The sequence below is a fragment of the Poeciliopsis prolifica genome, unplaced genomic scaffold (genome assembly GCF_027474105.1).
Source record: "Poeciliopsis prolifica strain line A6 unplaced genomic scaffold, Auburn_PproV2 SCAFFOLD047, whole genome shotgun sequence".
Classification (NCBI taxonomy): Eukaryota; Metazoa; Chordata; class Actinopteri; order Cyprinodontiformes; family Poeciliidae; genus Poeciliopsis; species Poeciliopsis prolifica.
The window spans coordinates 1,668,601-1,689,767 of NW_026562422.1; the positions used below are offsets into that span (position 1 = coordinate 1,668,601).

At 40.6% G+C, this 21,167-nt stretch overlaps 2 protein-coding genes across 5 annotated transcripts in view; both read left to right on the plus strand.

Moving 5' to 3' along the window:
* mgaa (MAX dimerization protein MGA a) overlaps positions 1 to 16,859 on the plus strand; it is a 31,720-nt gene extending 14,861 nt beyond the window's left edge. The window contains exons 13-32 of the mRNA XM_055057051.1: positions 82 to 209; positions 303 to 374; positions 611 to 728; positions 844 to 1,205; positions 2,163 to 2,834; positions 3,242 to 3,536; positions 4,305 to 4,583; positions 5,662 to 5,946; positions 6,260 to 6,867; positions 7,809 to 7,899; positions 8,759 to 8,850; positions 9,971 to 10,119; positions 10,283 to 10,337; positions 11,026 to 11,148; positions 11,238 to 11,346; positions 11,515 to 11,632; positions 11,788 to 11,842; positions 12,342 to 12,456; positions 14,183 to 14,482; positions 15,311 to 16,859. Coding sequence (XP_054913026.1) covers positions 82 to 209; positions 303 to 374; positions 611 to 728; positions 844 to 1,205; positions 2,163 to 2,834; positions 3,242 to 3,536; positions 4,305 to 4,583; positions 5,662 to 5,946; positions 6,260 to 6,867; positions 7,809 to 7,899; positions 8,759 to 8,850; positions 9,971 to 10,119; positions 10,283 to 10,337; positions 11,026 to 11,148; positions 11,238 to 11,346; positions 11,515 to 11,632; positions 11,788 to 11,842; positions 12,342 to 12,456; positions 14,183 to 14,482; positions 15,311 to 15,936 — 4,652 coding nt within the window. The 3' untranslated portion in view covers positions 15,937 to 16,859. The remainder of the gene's footprint in view (positions 1 to 81; positions 210 to 302; positions 375 to 610; positions 729 to 843; positions 1,206 to 2,162; positions 2,835 to 3,241; positions 3,537 to 4,304; positions 4,584 to 5,661; positions 5,947 to 6,259; positions 6,868 to 7,808; positions 7,900 to 8,758; positions 8,851 to 9,970; positions 10,120 to 10,282; positions 10,338 to 11,025; positions 11,149 to 11,237; positions 11,347 to 11,514; positions 11,633 to 11,787; positions 11,843 to 12,341; positions 12,457 to 14,182; positions 14,483 to 15,310) is intronic.
* A 1,480-nt stretch (positions 16,860 to 18,339) lies between these two features.
* mapkbp1 (mitogen-activated protein kinase binding protein 1) overlaps positions 18,340 to 21,167 on the plus strand; it is a 33,787-nt gene continuing 30,959 nt past the window's right edge. For all 4 annotated transcript variants that reach the window (XM_055057161.1, XM_055057164.1, XM_055057162.1 and 1 more), the window contains exon 1: positions 18,340 to 18,826. In XM_055057161.1, coding sequence (XP_054913136.1) covers positions 18,710 to 18,826 — 117 coding nt within the window. In that variant the 5' untranslated portion in view covers positions 18,340 to 18,709. The remainder of the gene's footprint in view (positions 18,827 to 21,167) is intronic.

Below are 21,167 nucleotides of genomic sequence, written 5' to 3' on the forward strand. Positions count from 1 at the left end.
CAGAATAAAAATATTTTAAGTAGAAGCAGCTTGTTGTGGACAAGGTGTAAGCATATTCCGTCCAACCTGTTGAACTTGCAGTCCTGAAAGAGGCCGAGACCGTGACCCACCCTGCGGAGCGGGTCCGGACCCTGTGGAGGAAGAACGCTGACGCCTCTGATCCAGAGCCAGTCCATGTGCCGGATATGGCCACCTTTCTTCAGCCACCTGTAATTATTCTTTACAGTATTGATACCTGCACAATACCAGTAAAGGGGGCAGATATTGGCTTAAGTGAAAGCTGTGATTTTTTTTATTTAAAGTCTGTCCAGGTGAGAAGAAAATATCGCAGCAGCTGTGCCAGAGTTCGAGGTTTCATCAGGAAGACGCAGAAGGTAATGATGCCCAGATCAGTGGTGGGGGCCACCAGCCCTAAAGCTTGAGACTAAACTTAATTTTGTGAACCACATCGGTAGTGAAGAAGATGAGGAGCATGTGTTTTGGAATTGTTTTTATACACTAGAATTCTGTAAGGATATAACCTTTTGCACCAAAAAGAGAGATCCATATTTGAATTGCTCTTGACCCATTCCTGGATCACATGACTTGTAGTCCAATATTTACCCAACAGGAGGAAGAATCCAAAAAGCTGATTTCATCCAGGCATAAAGATGCAGGACTGAAAGTCCACAAACATGGAGAACAAACCCCTACACAAACTAATGTTAGCACAGCCAGACCTCCTTCTGGTAAGTTCATGACCAACCTATCATGGTGGATGTTTTTCCATCAGTTTTTAGTGCTAGTTGTATTTTCTCATTTATGTCCTGAGCGTAATCGAGAGCCTTTCTCGTTCTTCATCAGCAGATGCAGGCGAATCACCCAGCGCTAGCCCTCCGAATTCCTCAGAAGCCCTCTGTTCTACACCGTCGAAACGCCTCATGATCCTGGCCGACTGCAAGTGGGTGAGCGATAGCGACCGCAGCTACGTGTTGAAGAAGCTGTGTGAGGCGATGGCTCAGGATCAACTGGACAGACCTTTCTGGATCAAAAACTATCTCATCACTCCGATCGACGAGACAGTGGATGAAACTAGCGGAAACAGGTGCATCGAGTATAAGGTCCAGATCTCCACACCCATTCTGGACAGAAAAAAGGCACCAGCCAAAAAACCAGTGACTCATGGAAGGAAACGAGGCTTCAAATCAGCAGCTCAACACAGACAGGTGAAGAACAAGTTAAATGTTGGTCCACATCTGGAATGCTATTTGAAAACAACAGAATCTTATATGTCAACTTGAAAAAGATCTTAGAAATAGCAATCTTGATAATACCGCTAATTTTTTGCATTTTTCAAAAATCATTAATGGGAATTTATTGGTGTCACAATGACTCACAGTTTTCAGCAAGACAAAAACTTGTTTTGAATAATAACAATAATTTATTGTTATTATTAAAAACATAATAACAATAAATTATTGTTATAATAATTTAGCTCTATTCTCCATTCCTTGTACGGTGGAAACAACAAACAGGGACTTTTTAGCCCAAACACATCATGTAGATGTCAAGCACAGCTGTGGAAGAGTTATGATGTAGGCTTGTGTGGCATTACAAAACCTTGGCCCCTTATAGTCATTAAATAGACCATAAACTTCTCTGTAAGCCAAGGTATTTTAGAGTCAAACATAAAGCCATCTGTTCATCAGTCCTTGTCCAAACTGAGTCAACGACTGGTCAGTGATCTCAAACTGGCAATGCAATGACCTAGTTTAAGTCCAGACCTCAGCCTGATTCAGTGGCTTGTGTTGGGAGATCCCACTGAATCAGTTTTTCCCATGCGGATATAATACAAAATTAGTTTCCAAATGTTAAAATATGTTGCAATCATTAACTTCATCATCAATATTTCCAGCCATCTGAGTCACTTCCAGGACACTTCAACGTCCATGCAGAGATGGAAAAGGGTTGAATTTTTTTATTAAGAGAAACTGAATTTTCCAGTTTGTAACTTCAAACTGTTTGCCGCTCAGAAGTGACTGTTCTTCCATTTTGTAGTGATTTCTGGTGACGTGTGATGCATGCTTTTTTTTCCCTCATTGTAGTTTTAGTTAAACAGGGAATCATTTGATTTCCCTGTCATATTGTGTCCTGGACCTTACCCAACATGTTTTGTCTTTTAGGAGAACCACTCTGATTTGATTCCAAACAATGAGAATCCTCCTAAAAGCTCAAAGAATGTGATGAATCAGTCTTCCACAGACTCTGTGTCCGTAGAGTGTGTAGAAGACTGGCAGAAGGAGGTGATGGAGGAGGAGCCCATAGAGGAATGGCAGAAGAAAGTGATGAAGGAGGAGGAGCAAGAGCTCATGGAGGACTGCCAGATGGAGGTGATGGTGAAGAAGGAGCTTATGAAAAACAGGCAGAAGAAGTTAAAGGTGGAAGTGGAGGTCATAGAAGACTTTCAGAAGGTGACACCTACGAAGAATCCTCTAAAGGAGGTGGAGTCCATAAAGGGGTTTCAAAAAGAGGTGGAGTCTACGAAGGACTTCCAAAAGAAGGCACAGTCTGTAAAGGACTTGCAAAAGAAGGCACAGTCTGTAAAGGACTTCCAAAAGAAGGTGGAGTCTATAGATGACTGCCAGAAAGAAGAAAGGGAAGAGTATATGGAGAAGGATGGAGAAGGCTTCAGACGTCATAAGGCTAGACATGAGCTGAAAAGAAGCACAGAAGGGATAAATTCAGATAAGAAGAGGAGGACTGGCATGTCTCTGCCTTTATTAGCGGGAGTATCACCTTCTGGCTTTCTCTCAGCCAATAAGAAAAAGCCAGGAGGATCAGGAGACGTGATACAGGTAAAAGCTCATCACTTTGTATCTTCTGCCTTTATACTCAGTGACATTCCTGGTTCTGGTTACCCTGCAACGTGGTTTTCTAATAGGTCTTGTCAGGACTTCACTTCATGGCTTTATCTTTTCTAGCTAACTCGCACTATATTAACAAAACAGTCACAATGTGTCAAAGGTTGATCTGAAGAATGATCTCTGTCGGAACCTTTTGGTTGTTCTATCATGCAGCTTGGCTGATGGGGGGGATATTGTCACATTGCTGTTTATATCAGTCTGAGGTCCATCTCAGACTGATATAAGCACAAATGACACTGCGGAGAAAGCTTCTGTTTTTTTCTTTTTTCTTTCTGGTGGTATAGAAGCAGATTTCTAGTGTGTTACTCTGTATTCTCTTGTTTTCTGTGCTCCTGCAGGTCAATGGGAAGCAATACCCTTTAGCAAAGATCAAGTTGGGCAGGATGGGGGCGCTTCATCCAGCCAATCGCCTGGCAGCTTATCTAACAGGAAGAGTGGGGTCTACGAAGCAGCGACAGTCTTCTTCATCGTCCGAGTCGTCTTGCAATCTTCAGAGTTTCCCCCACGTCACCTCTTCATCTCACTGTGTCCCACCTGCTCCTGCAGCCTCCACTGTTGCCCCAGCCGTGGTCCAGTCACAGCCACCAGGAACTCAGCCTACTCTTCCCACGCCTCTTCCCACCCCTTCTGCAGGTAAGGACATACAGTATATGTAGCTTTAGAAAGTGCATATTCAGACAGTCTTTCCAATGTCATTGTAGAAAGAATAAATGTACATCTATACAGACTTGTGTATTTTTTAGGGCAATATAACATTGTAAAGGACTGAAACTAAATATTAAATTATTAAAATTTCAAGCAGCTAAAGCCTAGAAACTCTGGAGTCACCCATAAATTACATTATGAACAGTAGAGTTTTATGCATTTGCTCAGAATGGTTCTGCTTTATACTAATAGAAAAATGTTGTTTTTCTACCCTAATATTTTAAACTCGTGTCTTTATTATGTCCAAATCACATCATTTCAGACACGATAAATCCAGCTGCAGGCTATCAAGAGGACGGCTTGTTGACGACCGTCCTGTCCTCTCACACACCCAGTGCAGCAACTGCTAGTAGCTAATGCTAAAGCTAACTATGTATACCACACACTGCACTGCAAATAAGCATAATTGGATAATGAAATTATAAATAGTGCTATTACTACTACTTATATTACTAATAATAGTTGCAAAATTAATGTATTAAATAATATTCTAACTGAAAAATTTACAGACAGAAATTACAGCCAGAAATGTTAATACTATTGCATCTTCACTCCAAACTCTTTCCCATTCAGCTTTGATCAGGTTATTAAAAGTTTTCACTAACAAAATTCAAATATAAAAATTTCTTAAACGTGGATTTCTAAGAATTGTGGTGTGTTTTCTAAACCTTTGAATGTTATGTCATGTACGTCTAGACTCTGAACCACAGAACTTGGTTGTTGGACCTCCAAACCCACCTCAGAACTCAACCCCTCCTCAGCCACTGCTGATTCAGGTTCCAAATCCTCCTAATGTGGCTGCTCCTTTGCTCCCGCCCCGGATCACTCAGTTCCCAGTTCAAAAGATGGTCCTGAAGCCCGTGCGGTCATCAGCGGGTGTCCAGTATTACCGAAAACCTGACGGCGCCTTGGTCCAGCTGATTCCCACCAGCCAGCTGAGGCCTGGTAATCCATCAGCAACCGTTCATGGAGGAAGTGAGTGTTGAAACACGACGAGGATTTGTTGAATTCTGTCAAAATATCATTATAGGGTATTAATAGGGTGTAATATTAGTGCAGTTCAGCTCAGTAGGGTTAACATCACTCGGTGCAGAAGAAGATGCTGGTGTTGGATTATGTTTGCAACAACTATTAACTTTAAATCAATGTTCTCTCCTCTTTCAATAGGTTGTTTGTATACGCAATGACTTTCAGCATTATGTTTAACTTTACCTTTAATTTAGTTTTAATCAGTGTTTTGACTGAAATGCAAATTTTAATGGCATCTAAGACATCTGTAGTCATTTTAGCTTTATTCAAATAAAATAAGTCATAAAGAAATGCTTAAAAATGCCCCTCACATCTTTAAGGATTTTTTTTTGTCTTACTTGCTTATATAGGAACAAATAGGGTTATTGTATTTTGAAATGCACATATTATCAGTTATAAATTGAAAAAAAAATCTGAAATAAGACATGCATTTTGAGTTGAATACATTCAAAACTGCTTATTAAATAAATATGTGAAGGAAGTCTGACAGTTTTCAAAACATTTTCACTTTGTATATTTCTAATGGAGACAATGAAAGAATGTATAAACATGATTGAACTGAAGCATTACGTAAAAAAGACAAGGAGCAAATCTAATGATACACGTTAGATGATGATAAATAAGTCAATATTTGTTAGGATCTTTAGAAAAAGCTTGTTTGAATGTCTTCAGCTTCAACAATGTGAAATCAGAGGAAACCGGTTCCATAGAGCAGGTCCAGACGTGAGGACAGAGCAGAGGTCAGACCACCTAAACCCAGCTAGACCATGGAGTTTTAACAATTCAGTAAAGTGGAGAGGAGCTTTTTCATGTAGGGCCCTGAAAGTTACAAATACTACAATGAACAGGTAATTAATATAAGAATATTAAACTTTTAAAAAATAAATCAAGGTGACAACCGTCCGACAGAAATCTCCCTTCAAGGCAGGAGGGTCTCCAGTCGACACGTTGCCCACCTACTGAGAAAATAACTTTGTCTTTTCCAAATCTTTAATCAGCCGTCTGTTGTTTATTGTACATCTAGACTCTGAGGAACAAAACTTGGTTGTTGGACCTCCAAACCCACCTCAGAGTGCGACAACACCTCCGGACCCCCAGCCGCTGCTGATTCAGCTTCCAAATCCTCCTAAAGTGGTTAATTTGCTCCAGCCCCGGATCACTCAGTTCCCAGGCCAAAGGATGGTTCTGAAGCCAGTCCGGTCATCAGCGGGTGTCCAGTATTACCGAAAACCTGACGGAGCCTTGGTCCAGCTGATTACCTCTAGCCTTCCGAGGCCTGGCACTCCATCAGCAACCGTACATGGAGGAGGTAAGTGTTGAAATCCTGATGGGGCTGAATACTGTCAAAATATTGTTTCAAATATTGGTATGGGATATTATATTAATAAAGATCTGATCAGATCCAGTTAAGTCCGTTGATTATTTGGCTCGGTAAATAAGTTGTTTTCATCCTCAACCCAAACCGTACCAGATTCAGTCTGGACACTTTTCTGTTAATGAAAGGAAATGTGAACAAGATGGCTAATTTTCATGGTAACTGAGATGCTTCTGGAATAAGATTTCTCTGTGAAGTAATATTTTTTAGCCCAATTAAGTTTTTCCCATCTCCTCTTCCTCCTCAGGCCGTTCTGCTTCCTGCGCCCAGCTGCCTCCTGTAGCCGCGGTGAAGAGGCCAGCTCTGACCAACCTGTCTTCTTCATCTTCTGTGGTTTTACCTTCACCGTCTCCACAAGCTTCGTCTTCCTCCTCCAACCCCCCTCTGCCACCATCCGTTTTTCTGTCCCCGCAGAACACCTGCACGTTTAGAATCGTCCCCCCGCACCCGGTCAAGGACCCCATCTTTATCCAACTCCCTCTCCTGCCCCCCACCCAAACGGTGGGATCAGAACCTGGCCTCCTACGACTCCAGGGCCCCAGCCAATCTGTGAACTACACCCCCTCGAATCCCGTCGTGTGTGAAAAAAACGACACTCCACTCGACCGCCACGGCGATTCGCCACAAACCCTGCCGACCGTCCAGACGGCCTCTCACAGGGGGCCTTCACCTCCGGCGCGGTCCCCCCCGCCCGAGCCCTCTCCGGACTGTCAGGGCACTAAGGAGGAGTTTGCCTTTGACCCCATGGACCTGAATGTCGTGTTTGTGGACGAAGTGGTGGACTTGGTGTCCAGCAGCGAGACGGATAACTCGTCCGACTTCAGCGAGTGTGACAGCGAGGACGAGAAGAAACAGGTGATTGCAGACCAGTGCAATGTTTTCAGTTTGAATTTTTTTTTCTCTCATTAAAACAACCTGAGTTTCTTATTAGTTCAGAGAACATGATTTAAATTTGCCCCCAGATGGATGAATTGGTCAGGAACAAGCTGGTCAGCAGGGACAGTCATCATTCTCTGATGAATAGATTTAGATTCTGGTTTTTAAAAAAGAAAAGCTGTGATGCACTGATCAAAGGTTTTGTTATCGATTTCCTTTCTGTGATGGTAATTTCACCGTCTTTATTTTTAAGTGTTAAGAATAAGAACATTGAAAACTATATTTATTAACTTAATTCTTTTGTCCAATCATCATATAAATGTGCCATATCAGATTAATTTTTTTCCCCTTCAAAAAATTAATTGACATAGTGTATGAGAATATATTTGACTGATGATATGGTTGATCTATGTATTGTAGGACCGGAGGTGAGTATCTGTGACGGAGAGCAGTAGGTGCTCCACAGCTCTGCAGTAATCACATTATTACAGTAATATTTACAGCATTATTTTCACAGATTTCCTGACTCATCACAAACTGTCACAACATGGTGACAGTTTTAACAAACACGAGAAAAAACATTTCTGTAAAAGTTGCGTACTGCAGCTGTAGGACTTGATACTTGCAATTTTCCGGATTAGCACAGCTAGCATTAATACAGAGTCATGTTTGCTTGTTTTGTGTGAACTAATTAGTGAATTAAAAAAAAAAAAAAAAAACAGTTTTTAGATTTAGAATGAAAAGACCCCCTGCAGTTGTTGAAGCGGTTGTCAGGAAACGCGTCTCAAACCAACGAAGGAGTATTTATTTTCGTAACTGTATTTATTTTTTATTTTCACAAACCAGCTGGTTATGTATGGAATTTGTTTATTTGTTTATTTTTTGCTCTGGTGACGATCACAGCATGTATTTTTCTGCAGAATTCAAAGTGCTCTAAAGAAGACCCGGAGAAGAAGATAAAACAGCTGAGGAGTTGTGATGGAAACCAGTCAGTTCTGCCTCCATCAGCAGGTCTGAACACACATTTTATTACCCAGGAATCAGAGTCTAAAAACAGCTTTACTACTGTAGATTATATCATTTCAATCAAACTGAGGGGTCTAATAGGACCTTTATGGCAGTTGTGTCTCTTTAATGTTTCCGTGCAAAAAAGGTTGCAGTGATAAATAAAAAATGTTTCCGATTTTCTTTTAACTTTAAGCCATATGAACATGGCAGCAAAATTAGTTTTGTGAAAAATATCTCATCTGAGAAATTCCAAAGTGAACAGAGGCACAAATACTTAGACAGTGTTTTGTCCTTCATTTGTCTCAAAGCTGATGAATTGGTTCAGTTGCTCAGTTTTTAGTGTTTTCATGCAACTTAAAAAGTCTTGAAACCCATTTTAGAACGCAGTGTTTCCCAATGTCAGTAAGGAGAAGCATCATAAATCTCAAAGACAAACATCAGTCTCTTGAGAATAAGTGATCTCTGAACACCTCCTCAGGTATTAGAGGTTATGGGAGGTCAAGCAGCGTTGATCTGTTTCTTCCTCCTGAATGATTTCAGTTTGGTTTCCACTGAGTTCTGCAGGTTCTACGTTTCATATGAGGGAAAAGTTCTGAAATGATATTTGTTTTCTTCCATACAAACTGTGCAGACTTTTCATATCAACTTTAAGGTGAACGAATCACCAAATATTTTTGTCCAAATGTGAAGCAATATTATTATTTATTTTTTAGTTTAAGTGCTTTTGCATAAATGGAAACATTTTTCTGCTTAAATAATCTAAACACAAGCATTGAGCGGCTCTGTTGGTAGCGGGCGTCTGTTGGTGTTCGTAGCAGCTGACCTGACCCGGTTCTGGGTGCGTTCTCTGGTTCTGTGACAGCGGGTCAGGCTGCAGCTGCCAGGACGGAGGTCCAGGGTCTGATCTACATCTCATCTGAGGAGGAAACCCCCAAGAGCAAAACCGTAACTAATGTAAGACACGTTTACATGTTACTAATGTCAGGTTATCTGCAAACAGTCACACCTCCACAACGCTTCTACTTTCTACCTTGAATTAGTTCATCTGTTAACTGTGATGCTTTGTGTCATTAAAGTTCCATAAAACTGATAGATCCACTTATGTTTTCTATATTTTACACTAAAATGTTTCACCAAAAGAATTTTTATAACAAAGAGAACCAGAGTGAATAAAAACAGTTTTCTAATGAAAACTTTATTAAGAACAAAAATAATCTATGCCTTACAGAATCTCACTTGATCTTTCAGATGTTTTAAAAATTGACCTGATTTCTTGACATTTGTTAGGAAAAAATATTTTGAAGACCCATTTTTTAGTGTGACCATATTTTTGCTCCCACAACTTTAGTTTGAAATATACTACATTCAAATGTTCTAAATTTTGGGGATTTTTTTCCCTTGCGGTACTAAACTTGTACGGCGACGTATTGGAACATGACAGAGAGAAAAATCTTCCCCCCCAAAATAAACTCTGAAATTTTTAGCTTAATCTCAGATATTTTCTAGAATAAACAAGGAAATGTAATTTACATTTATTTTCTACTTCTGTTTATTTCTACAGCAAACAACAACAGGTAGCGAGACAAATTTGTTACAATATTTTTGTGCAAGGATAAAAAATGTCTACTAGTAGAAAAAAATAAAAAACTTAAAATTATTGTAAATTTTTTTTTTTACGTGCAGATAACTTGTAAAATTATAAGTAAAATACAATTTGGTCAAACTTAAAAACAGGCCTTGATACAACTGGTTTTTCTTTGTTTCTTATTTCTTTTATTTTCTTTCTGGGCCTCTGTACATTTTTCTAGTTTTAGACGCATATTTTTCTCTCTGCTGTCTTTTTATATTTCTTGTCATGATGCCTTTACCAGATAGTGCTTTCATTGAATCAGATACATCACATTATTCAATTCATTTAGTGAAGCAACTTGTTGCTAAAGTTCCGTTCAAAATATTTGCATGGTCGCAGAATCCTCCTGTGACAAACAAATGTGTGTAGCCACATAAAGACAGATGCCAGGCTGTTCTGAAGCTGCAAAGCTGACTGGACTTCATCTGTTTCTTGGTGTGGCAGGGCACTGCAGCTGCAGCTGCAGAGCTGACAGGTGATGGCCAGCTGGGAACCAGTCTGCAGGCGGCTTGGAGCGGTAGTTTGGGAAACCTGGAGGGGAACAGTGGATGTGGAACAGCTCAGCAGCAAAAAGAGATGAGCAATAATTCAGGGTAAGAAGTGAAGCCACATCACTGTGGGCTAACCAGACTGCTAACTAGTGGGTTAGTAGGTGCTGGACAGCTTGATGTGTTACATCAGCAGGTTCTCAATACTTGATATGTAACATTTCTGAGATCTAAACTCCTGTGTAATCTGGGACTTTCTGTTTTTCAGCTTGGAAATTGAAGTGGACTCCAGAAATTCTCAAAGGACCCAGACTAAGGTTCAGGTGTGTAATGCTGTAACCGTGGGAGACCAGCAGGTTGCATCTGTTTTTAGTGAAGCAATCATCAGATGTAAACAATACTGTAATTTAGTTTATTTGTGCAAAATAAAGAAAAACATGATTAATGTATGTAATGTGATTTTTTTCTTTGTCTCATTATATTGGTGTAGGGAGGGTACTATTAGTGGTGAAACGATTAATACAATTAAACATGATGAATTGATAATTGAAATGATTGTGAACTAATTTAATAGTTGATTAATTGTTAAATGGAGCATACAGACTCTTATAAAGAAGTCATTTTCTCAAAGAACAACAAAACTGAACAAAAAATCTATGTTTTGCGATTCAAATTTTAAAAAAGCTTTTTTCTGTAAATATGTTCTACCCAGAACTAAAAGCAACTTTTAGTTTGTTTTCTTATTTAAGAAATGAATTGAATTGTTTGTGTCTTTAATATTGTCTATATTACTATTTTTTTATCCAATTTAATTGTCAGAATAAACAATAAAATAATTGATTAGTAAAATAGTTGTTAATTGCAGCCATAGAAATGATAAATAAATAAACCAGCTTTCCCAAAAAAAAGAAACGAACAATCCCATCTGCAGGAACTTTGATACATTTCACGTTTCTTTTAATGACTGTGAAGCTCATGGTTGTGTGTGTTTGTGTGTGTATTTGTGTGCAGCAGCACGAATCCAATGCAAGTTGCAGAAAGCATCGAGCCCAGATGAAGCAGATGTTCCTCCAGTTGAAGAGGGAAGTGCTGCCAGCCGATGACAGCATGTCCAGAACCTCCTTGTTGGAAAAGGTGTGCAATCAGCTCTCTAACCTCCTCTTTGTGTGCGTGTGTCTGTGTGTGTTGGACTGCAGACGATCACGATGTGTGTTTTACTGTAGGCTGTGCAGCTGATCCAGGAGCTGAGGTGCTGTGAGGAAGACCTGAAGAGGCAGAAAAGCAGCCTGGAGCAGAGACGGGAGGAGTTCCTGTCCATTCTGGCTCCGTCAGGTTGAAACACTTTTTATCGGAGGTGCAGGGGTTGATTTAGACAATTTAGAGAGTTTATCCCCCCAGATAAATTCTCTAAATTCATCCAAAAGGGAGGCATCTTTGTTTCTGTCCAAATTTTGACATTTTTTTGTAAATTAGTTTAATTCTGAAATATATCACCATCAGGTGATGGCCAGATGGGAAGCGGTCAGCAGGAGGCTTGGAGCGGTAGTTTGGAAAACCTGGAGGAGAACAGTGGATGTGGAGCAGCTCAGCAGCAGATAGAAATGACTATTAATTCAGAGTAAGAAGTGAAGCCTAGCCCACATTACTGGGCTACCAACTAACCCGACTGAGTGGGTTAGTTGGTGCTTGACAGCAGGTTCTCAATACCTGATATGTAACCTTTCTAAGATCTGAGTGCGTCAGCTATGTAAGCTTTTATTTTCTGTTTTTCAGCTTGGAAGCTGAAGTGGACTCTCCAATCTCTCCAGGATCCAAGCAGATTGGTCAGGTGTGTATTACCGTAACCATGGGAAACCAGCAGGTCCATTACATCCTGAAGAATCATCTCAACCATAAAAACACATTTCTAATATATTTGCTATTTTTCATACTTCCATTATTAATATCGTCTGAAAAAGTCTAGTGAACACAGGGAGCAGCTTTCAGGTCCAAACCAAGCTGGGTCTAAATGACAAAGCTGTTACATTCTCTTAAAGGGGCAGTATTATACGAAGTCAAATTTTTTTCTTTTTTTTTAGCTTTACGTCATGTTATAATGTTATGTTTTCATTAAAAACATACCTGGAGTTTTGCTTTGATTCTTTCATGTATGTTTGAGAAATCCATTAATGTGCAATTTGTGCAAGATGTCTGAGTGGTCCTACATGGACCACTGTGTCTCAAAGCTTTAACGTTTTTCTTTTTTTTTCTGGAAATGAGCTCATGAGACAGCTGCTTTGTGGACCTCGAAGTGGACCGAATGAACTTGGAGTGTTTGTGGGTTTTAGGCTCCTCAGGAGGTCCAGAAGCTTCTGACAGAAGCAGAGAGCCTGTGGTCCAATCGGAGCATGAAGAAGGAAGATATTCAAGATGCACACACTGAGGACCTCTGCGGCACACCAGGTCTGACACTAACTTTTCGGTACTTTACTTGAGCCTCTTGGAATGAATTAGAATCAGGGAAATCACAAACAATGATTGAGTTTGATTTCTTCACAACTTCAACATCATGCTGCATTCACTTTACCTCCAAATTGTGAAATCAAGCTACTTTTTTGCTCTCCAGTCAGTTAGACTCTGTGCCTGACCACCAAACATGCTTGATTGTACAGTAGCATTTTAATTAGGAATCCACAAATATACTTTTTTCTCTCCCAGTACCGATACAGAGAAACAGTTGAAATGACTTTAAAAAAAATTAGTTTTTTAAACACAGACATAAATGTACTGAATCACTGACTAATGTGCTAACACTGCACCAGTACATGGAAAATAAAAAATAAAGAAACTGAAAATGACTAAAACAATAGGTTGACTACCTTAGTCAAACATGTAAAATAAACTTTCAAAAGGTTTAGAAAGTCCAATTAAGAATTGTAAATATGATGTAAAATAAATAAATAAACATAAAGCTCCTCCTCTGAGATGCAGTCTCCAAGTTTCTGCTTCACAGAGCTGCCCTCCTCCACCCAGCTCCTCCAGACTAGCCAGAATTAATTAGCAAACACCTTTTATGCTCAGCCATGTCAGCTGAGCTCATAATGCGACCGACTTCCCAGTGCAACCCTCCTAACAATGATTGTAGGTGACATAATGGAATTGTGTTATGATGTCATGCTGAAGGAGAAATGTCGAAAAAAGGAGGAACTTCTTAAAGAGACAGAGGACCAATTTCAAGACTTCAAATTACAAAGTCAAATTTCTTAAGTTATGTTTGATATGAACGGCATTTAGATATTTAAGATAATAAGGCACCACATGTGAGTTATGTCTGACGAAAAGCTGTGAATGTCTGTTGAGGAGTTTCTGCTTGGCTCCTCTGTAAGCGAGTGACATTTACTGAATCTGGGAGTTGGGCCAGTCAAAGATTTTTTTTTGCTTTTCTTCACTAAAATAGTTTCAGTGTTTTAATTTCTGCTCACGATTGCTTTGCAACAATTCTTTCTTTTCCCATTGCTGCAACCTCTGGGGCTGGTCAACTGAATCCAGCTCTGAACCGGGTCATAGAGTAAGAGCTGGCGGCAGCCAATCAAAATGTTTGAAGTTTCTGACTCGATTTTGGTTTTTGATCTGCTTAATTGAATCAGTAAAAACACACTAGAAGCCTTGGTGTGCAGGGCCACTGGAGTCTTTCATCAGATTTCTGTCATCAAACTGTCTCGGTTCACTGTGATCCTGTAGCACGGTTCTGGAAAACCAAACTGGTTCATTTATAAAACCAGTAAAGAACAGAACCAGAAGCTGCCTGACGGCCAGGACTCACGGATAGATACTTTTAAACTCTGGATGGGTAAACTGTGGAGGAGAAGAAGTGTAAATATTTATGGATCAGTTTGTCTGTCATGCCATCAGTGAGGTATTTACTAATGTAAGCTCTCCACTGGATGATGTGGTTCAGAGAACGTTTAGTCCTGCAAATTGCAAAAAGAAGGCAGATTAGAAAAATCCTCTGTGGTAGTTGTCATTTTCCACACATTTACTTTGTAAAGGCAGAACATTTTAGATGTTGGGAGCAAAAACCTCCATAAATCACTTGGAAATATGTTCTTTATTATGGAAACATGTCAGATAAATGTGACATGTTACATGTTTGGTAGTTTTCTCGAATCTCTTGTGTTTGTGGCTGCAGAGACGGAGACGCTGCAGCACCTGCTGACCAATCAAAAGCAGCCAGAGATGGAGGGGAGGCAACACACAGCCAATGACGTCCCAGCGGAGGGCGCTCTCTGTGTAACCGTTCCTACAGGAGACATTGGCCCCCTGCAGGTCCCGCCCCCTGCCGTCCAGCTGCAACCTCTCCGTCAGCCCGTCCTGCATGTGTCCGCGGGCGCGCCTGCTCCTCCAGACACAAAACGGATAAAGACCGTTCCAAACATCCTGTCTCGCAGCAGGAACCGAGAGCTGCCTCAGAAAACGTCAGCTGTGAAGGGTAAGGCAGCACCGCCAACGTAACGCGTAGATAAACACCGCTGAACTTGGTCAGGAAGACGGATGGATGTAGCTCCGTTTCCATGAATGGTAAAATAGCAAAATTTTAAATGAAGAAAATATAGCCACCTGATTGAAACATAATGATACAAAAAACAATAATGATGTAAAAAACTCAACTTTTTGGACAAAAGCTTTAGGGTCAGGATGAAGTGGTTTTTCTGCCGTACAGACGTAGATGTATTTTGCAAAACTGCAATGGAAACATTATTTTCCCATCACGAGTCATCAACAGCCGGATGTTACTACTGGTGGAAACGACAAAGATGGTAGGAAGTAGTTGTAGAATATTTAATATATCATTTTTATTTGGTGCAAGCTTCAATGAGACTTTAGAGGTTACACACACCATACATTATTGATGCAGAGGGAAAATGATGCATAGCTTATCGAAATGAGGTGGAATGTAGTGCGCATAACTCCAATGTAAAAAAAGGGGGAAAGGTAAATGGGAATAACAACACACCAAAAATGTTTGAAGGTTTTTAACGTGAACAAATAAAAGGCGCATTTCAGCTACTGTACATGCTGAGCAAGCAATGTGAAACATGACAGGATGTCGAAGCCAATCGGAGTGAATTTGGGTAATCAGAATTGAAATACATCAAACCAAATCTCCAGTCAGTTCTTGCCATGTTACAACATTTCACTTTCTTTAATTTTTTTAAAATTTTGTTTTGACTAACTTTCCAAAATGGAACTAAACTGTTACTTTTGTCTACTGTAAAACTTCTAGTTTCCAGCTGCTGATTATTGTGTTTGTCCACAGCACCACCCAGGGACAAAGTGCTGTTTACCGCTCCTCCAGGAAGTACACTGCACCGAACTCGAGAGCTTCAGCCACTGCTGGCTGCAGCTCCACCTGCATTTCTGCTGATGTCTGCTGAACCCAGCCAGATGGGAGTCTCCCTCCCGGGGATGGCCCCGCCTCCTCAGGCGCTGGTTCTGCCCCCTCAGGGTGCAGCTCCACCCCCTCGTGCTCCGGTCCCGCCCCCTGGTCTTGCTTACCCTCCCTTAGACGTCAGACAGTCTGATCCTGCTGGACAGACAGCCCGACAGGAATCGGACAACGAGAGCCTGTCGTCCCTCCTTAACGAAATAGTTTTTCTTAACCAGCAGACAGTTGCCACGGCTACAACAGCGGTTATTGATCCGCCAGTTGCGGGCGGATCCGAGGAACAGAAGCGTACCTCCGAGCATCCAGGGCCAATTTTGGGGAATGCTAACGAAGGTGTCCTGGCCCCGCCCCCTCTGCTGCACATGAAGGTGGGAGGAGGCAAAGAGGCGGGACTAGGCAGTAATAATGGAGCAACAGTGGGAGGGGCCGGGGGCGTGGCCTGGAGACCCATGCCAAGGCTGGTTCCTCTGGGGTTGAGAGGAAACTCCCCCAGCTGACTTTACGTCACCCTGGCAACAACCAGGAATGACTAGGAACGGGTTTTCTTTCTGCTCCCGAATCAGACGGATTTATTCAACACAGCTCTGATTTTTCTGTTTGCGCTTTCACAACTGCCGAGTTCTGTGATAAAGCTGCAACTTCTCTGCTTTAGACTTTGCGGACTGAGATGACGTCAGCCGCCCTGGAGCAGAGCAGAGAGGAGCCGATCCGCTGATATTGGTTTTCATCCTTTGATAGACAGAGAAATCCAGATGAACTATTCAACAAGCTTTTGTCGTGCAGATATTGCCACCCAAGAAAGTCTCAGCATAACCAGCCACGGCCTTCGTTAGCAGAATGACAGGTGAAGGTGGTGAAGGAAGAAGATGGAGGCTTCAAAATCAGACAGCAGAGACCTGGACTGATTCACAGTCACTGGACTGCAGACTCTCATTTAAAAGAAAACTCAAACCAAGTTATTACCAACTTCCACTCCATAGTTATCATATCTGAGAGAATATAAGTTAATTTCCAATGAAGAATATTTTTTTTTTTTTTTAAATTTGGCACGATAAAGTTTGGTGTAAAATAATAAAACTTCCACTTTCTCCTAAATATTGTTTGCTGCTAAAGTTTCGACTTCTACTTCCAGTCAGAGATTTGTTGACATGCAGTATTGACTTGCTCCACGCTGACCGACTCTTCATGTCGAGCTTCTCCTGAAACCGCCTGGGATGATTCTGGCGAACGTCTCCGGAGTAAAACGGTTCAGATTTGGTTTCTTTGTTTGGAAGTGTAAATAAGTGCAAATTGTTGTTCTTTAAGAGTTCTGCCTTGTGTCGCCTAAGTTTGGAATTTATTTTTATTTGTGGTAAAAACTTTTGAAGTAGATGATGTTTCTTGTTTAACACTTTAATATTAATAAAGATTTTTTTTTAAACTTGTGTTTTTGGCTGCAATCTGCAGAGTGAAAACGGGATGATAGTTGGATGGAGTAACATTTAGCACATCCTTAAAACATCTTAAATTTGTGTATCTAACATAAAGTTGCATCCATTTATTCAGCTCCACTGAGAAATTCTGGTTTGAAGCCTTTGGGTCTTTCTCTGGACTTGGAGTAGACCATTCTTATCACATTAATTGGCTTTCATTTAAGTGGATATTTAGGGTTGTTGTCCTGCGGGAAGGTAAACCTCTACAACAATATTTAGTCTTCTGCAGATTCCAACAGGTTTTCTTCTGTATTTAACTTTTGTCATCTTCCAATTAACTCTGACCAGTTGCCCCGTCCCTGCTGCCCCTTCCCTGCTGCCCCATCCCTGTTGCGTGATGCTGCCCCACCTTCCGTCCTGGACAAAATCATCAGATTCAGATTAATTATTTAAAAAGAGCTTATTCGGCTTACAGCCAAAATGTTATTAGCTGCGTTTTTATTGACCATCTAATTGCCCAGGGTGAATTCACAAAAAACATTTGGTTAATGGAAACAAATTTAGAGAAAAATGCTTATTGATAAAACGTCTTTGCACTTGGATGAGGTGTTTTTTTGGCTGCCCTGAAATGATTGTATTTTGCAAAGTTGCAATGGAAGCACTTTTATTGGCATCACACTTGTGATCAACAACCAGATGTTACCACTGATGGAAACCACGAAGAAGACAAAAGGAAATTATATTTATCAAGAAATATAATTGAATATCATCAGCATTACAGTGCTCCGATCATTTCACCAATAGTTATATATGGTAAAGAGATTTGGGCCAAGAACAGAACCTTGTGGTACTCCACAAATAACCCTGGAGTGTGAAGAAGATTTATCACTCAAATAAACAAAATGTATTCCTAATATTCCAGTTTGTCCTAACAAACCATCTCCATGATTCCTCCCTACAGCATGTTCTAGTATTTCTCAGCAAATACATACCCGTTCAATAAATTAGAAAATATTGAAAAGCCTACTTTATTTTAAATACTTTATCACTAAGAGAAAAACATTAAACACATTAATTACACAGCGATTGATGCCTGAAAGTCTTTATTACTGTGAATTATTTTTTTATTTTCCACTTATAATGAATAAAAACATCACATTTAAAAATTATAATTTAACATCAGCCCAATAAATAGGTTATTTTCAAAACCAGAAATGTGGGCTTAACGAAAAGTTGCTATTTTCAACAGGCACTTTTTAATCTGTACTTGTACACTAATTTACTGAATATGACTGTGTTGTCAAAGCAACACTGAGATGTTACAGAAAGAACAAAACTGATTTATCACAACGCAATAAAAGTCTTATTGATTGTTAACAAAGTTCAACCAGGATGTGCAATTCGATGGGTTTATTTTTTGTTGTTTTGTTTTGCGTTTGAAAAAAAAAAGAAAAGAAACATTTAAACCCAAACAAAATTCTAACTGTAAACCGTTTGACCTCCAGAGCGTACGTTGGTCATCTTATCGTGAAAAGCGCTACCGGAAGCAGGTTGCACGTGCCGCTTGCGAACTTAACGCTGTCGGAGAGTGGCTCGTCTCGCTCCAGCCTGACTGGATTTACCTTCTACTGCAGCAGGAGACAAACAGGCTAATATGGTGAGCGCAATTCGGACCGAATGAACTTCAACCGAACCAGGCTCAGGCTCTCTGAAAGGCTCTGGCCCACCTCGGACTCCAGACAAGATGACCGCGCCAGCGGACGCTGGTGCAGAGCATAGGGCGATTCACGCTTGACCGTGAGCTACGTGAGAGCTGCCCGGCGCTGACAGGCTCGACTAGCCGGCAGCTAACGTCGAGATGTCCGCGGAGGGAAGCGGAACGATCCGCACGCGCATCAAGAACCTGCTGCGCTCCCCGTCCATCAAGCTGAGACGGAGCGGCACCGCGCGGCACAAAAACGACCTGAGCGGCAAGGTGCGTACATCCCCACCGCAGACCCCACACACACACACACACACACACACACACACACACACACACACACACACACACACACACACGCACGGACACACACACACACACACACGCACGCACGCAGACTGTATAACGGTGTGTGTCTGCTGACCCGGTTTCTGTGACGGCTCCTCAACATGCTGTCCTGTGTCTTCGTGTCTTTTCTGTATTAATAACCGTGGTATTACACAGTGTTAACAGATTATCTGACTGTCATTTGAGACTGTGGACCTTAAAGTGACATTCCAACGCTTTCAGGAATGTTTCACTGTAAAAGCAACATGTTTCCTCTGTCCCATTGTTCCACAGGCTCAGTTGTTCACTTCCAAAACAAATTCTCAATCCATTCTCTCTCCAAGAAAGTTTTTGGTTTGAACTTTTCCTTGACCAAACATTAGAGGCACCAGGAAGGTTTTCCTTTGCTGAAACAGATTTCCAATTGTCCAGCTGATCTAAGCAGCAGATTCAGATTTAAAGTGGTTGTATTTGGTTTATGAAGGCACATAAAAATAGGAAACTGCTCCAGGAATCTTGATTAAGTTAGTAGCTGGGGATCCAATTAAAAATGAAGAAACTGCAGCCAAGCATATGAGCCATTTATTTCATTTTTAATCATCAGGAAAAAATGCGCTTCCATGACAAATGTGTTCAAAACTTTCTCTATATTCCGCTAATGTCGAAAAGGCACAATTTCGCAATTGCAGTGTTTCCGTTATATAAGAAAGGCAATTTAAATCACACATGAATTAGCTTATTCAGTGATAAGTGTCATTAAAACACAACAGGCCATCATCCAAATACTTTCTGTCATCTTTTTCTGCATGGTTTGCGTCAGTAGTAACATCCAGTTATTGATCATGTGACTCATGTGATGTGGAAAAAAAAATTTCCATTTCAGTTTTGTGAAATAATCATATTTTGATATGGCCAGTGCTCCTCTCCCTCCCCACCCACACCTCATCCTTGCACCAAAACATTTGATCAAAAAGAGAGTTAGTTTTTTCAATAAACGTGTTTCCAGTAAGCAAATTTAGTTTCAAAATGTCAAACTGCGCAATGAATGGAAACACTGCTAATGCTTATACTGCTGATAGTTTAGTACACTGTTATAGAATGGTGTAATATAATGTTTATATCCTGAAAATATGAGTTTTGAGATACTTTTAATCACTTGAAAGATTGCCACTAACCCAACAACTGATCAGAAATGATTGAGAAAATATTGGCCGGTTCCAAACTCTGGCCAGTTGATCGGTGCATCGTTGCAAAATAATTTTGAATCTTTGCTTTTCAGAATCAAGTCATGGATTGTTATATTTAAGCGTGAAAAGATGAGTGCTTTGCTATCATCAAAACAGGCCTTGTTCCCATTTTGATTAATCAGCCGAGTCTCACCAGACCTGTTTCACTGGTGTGGTGTGGACAAACATCTGGTCACACGTATCTGTGGTGAGAATTTAGCTTCCATGTGGGTAGAAAGCAGTCGTCAGGAAGTGGTCCTTCTGACTGTGCATCGCATTTTGTTTAACCGAAGAAGCCGTTTGTCGTAAACGTTCCTGCCCTCTGAAAACATTTGTGTGCTCATCCCTGCAGAAAACCTGTTAAACTGCTGTGATCAGATGTGCTGCAAGAGTTCATCTTTCAGCTGTTAAACACAGATCCTGCAACAAACCAGCTTCAGTATTCCATGCAGGGGACTCAGAGGTTTAAATGTGCTTAAAAACATTTTTATCTGCAACGTTTATGTCATAAAGAGAGAAGGGCATCTCCTGATCTATTTAGGCCACTTTAAGTGTTTAATGTCAGCTGTTCCTACAACTAATTGCAGCGTTTATGAGCGACACACATGTGGAAATCAGTCAAATGAATAACGACACAGGACTATGAGCAGATTAAATCTGTTTAGGTTCTGTGGATGATTGTTGTCCTGATCAGAGGTTGTTTGCAGCCTCTGCGGCTGCGTTGCCGTCCATCATGGCTCAGAGATGATCAGCTCTCAGCAGGAAGCTTCCTCTGTGGGAGTGGACGAAATACTTCAGACATCTGAAACTGTCAGCTACAATGAAGTATTAGGGCCGTTGCAGTTCAAAGGAAATAAAGAACATGAACATGGAGGAGTGCATTTCCACCAAAAAACTCCTCTAGATTAACAAGGAAGAAATTTAAATATTTCTAGATTAATTTCACATATTTGCAAGAAACAAATTGGATATTTTTGCATGTTGAAAAGTTGTAAATTTGCAAGAAAAAAAAATTATATATATATATATATATATTATTAAGTGCATACATTTTACATATT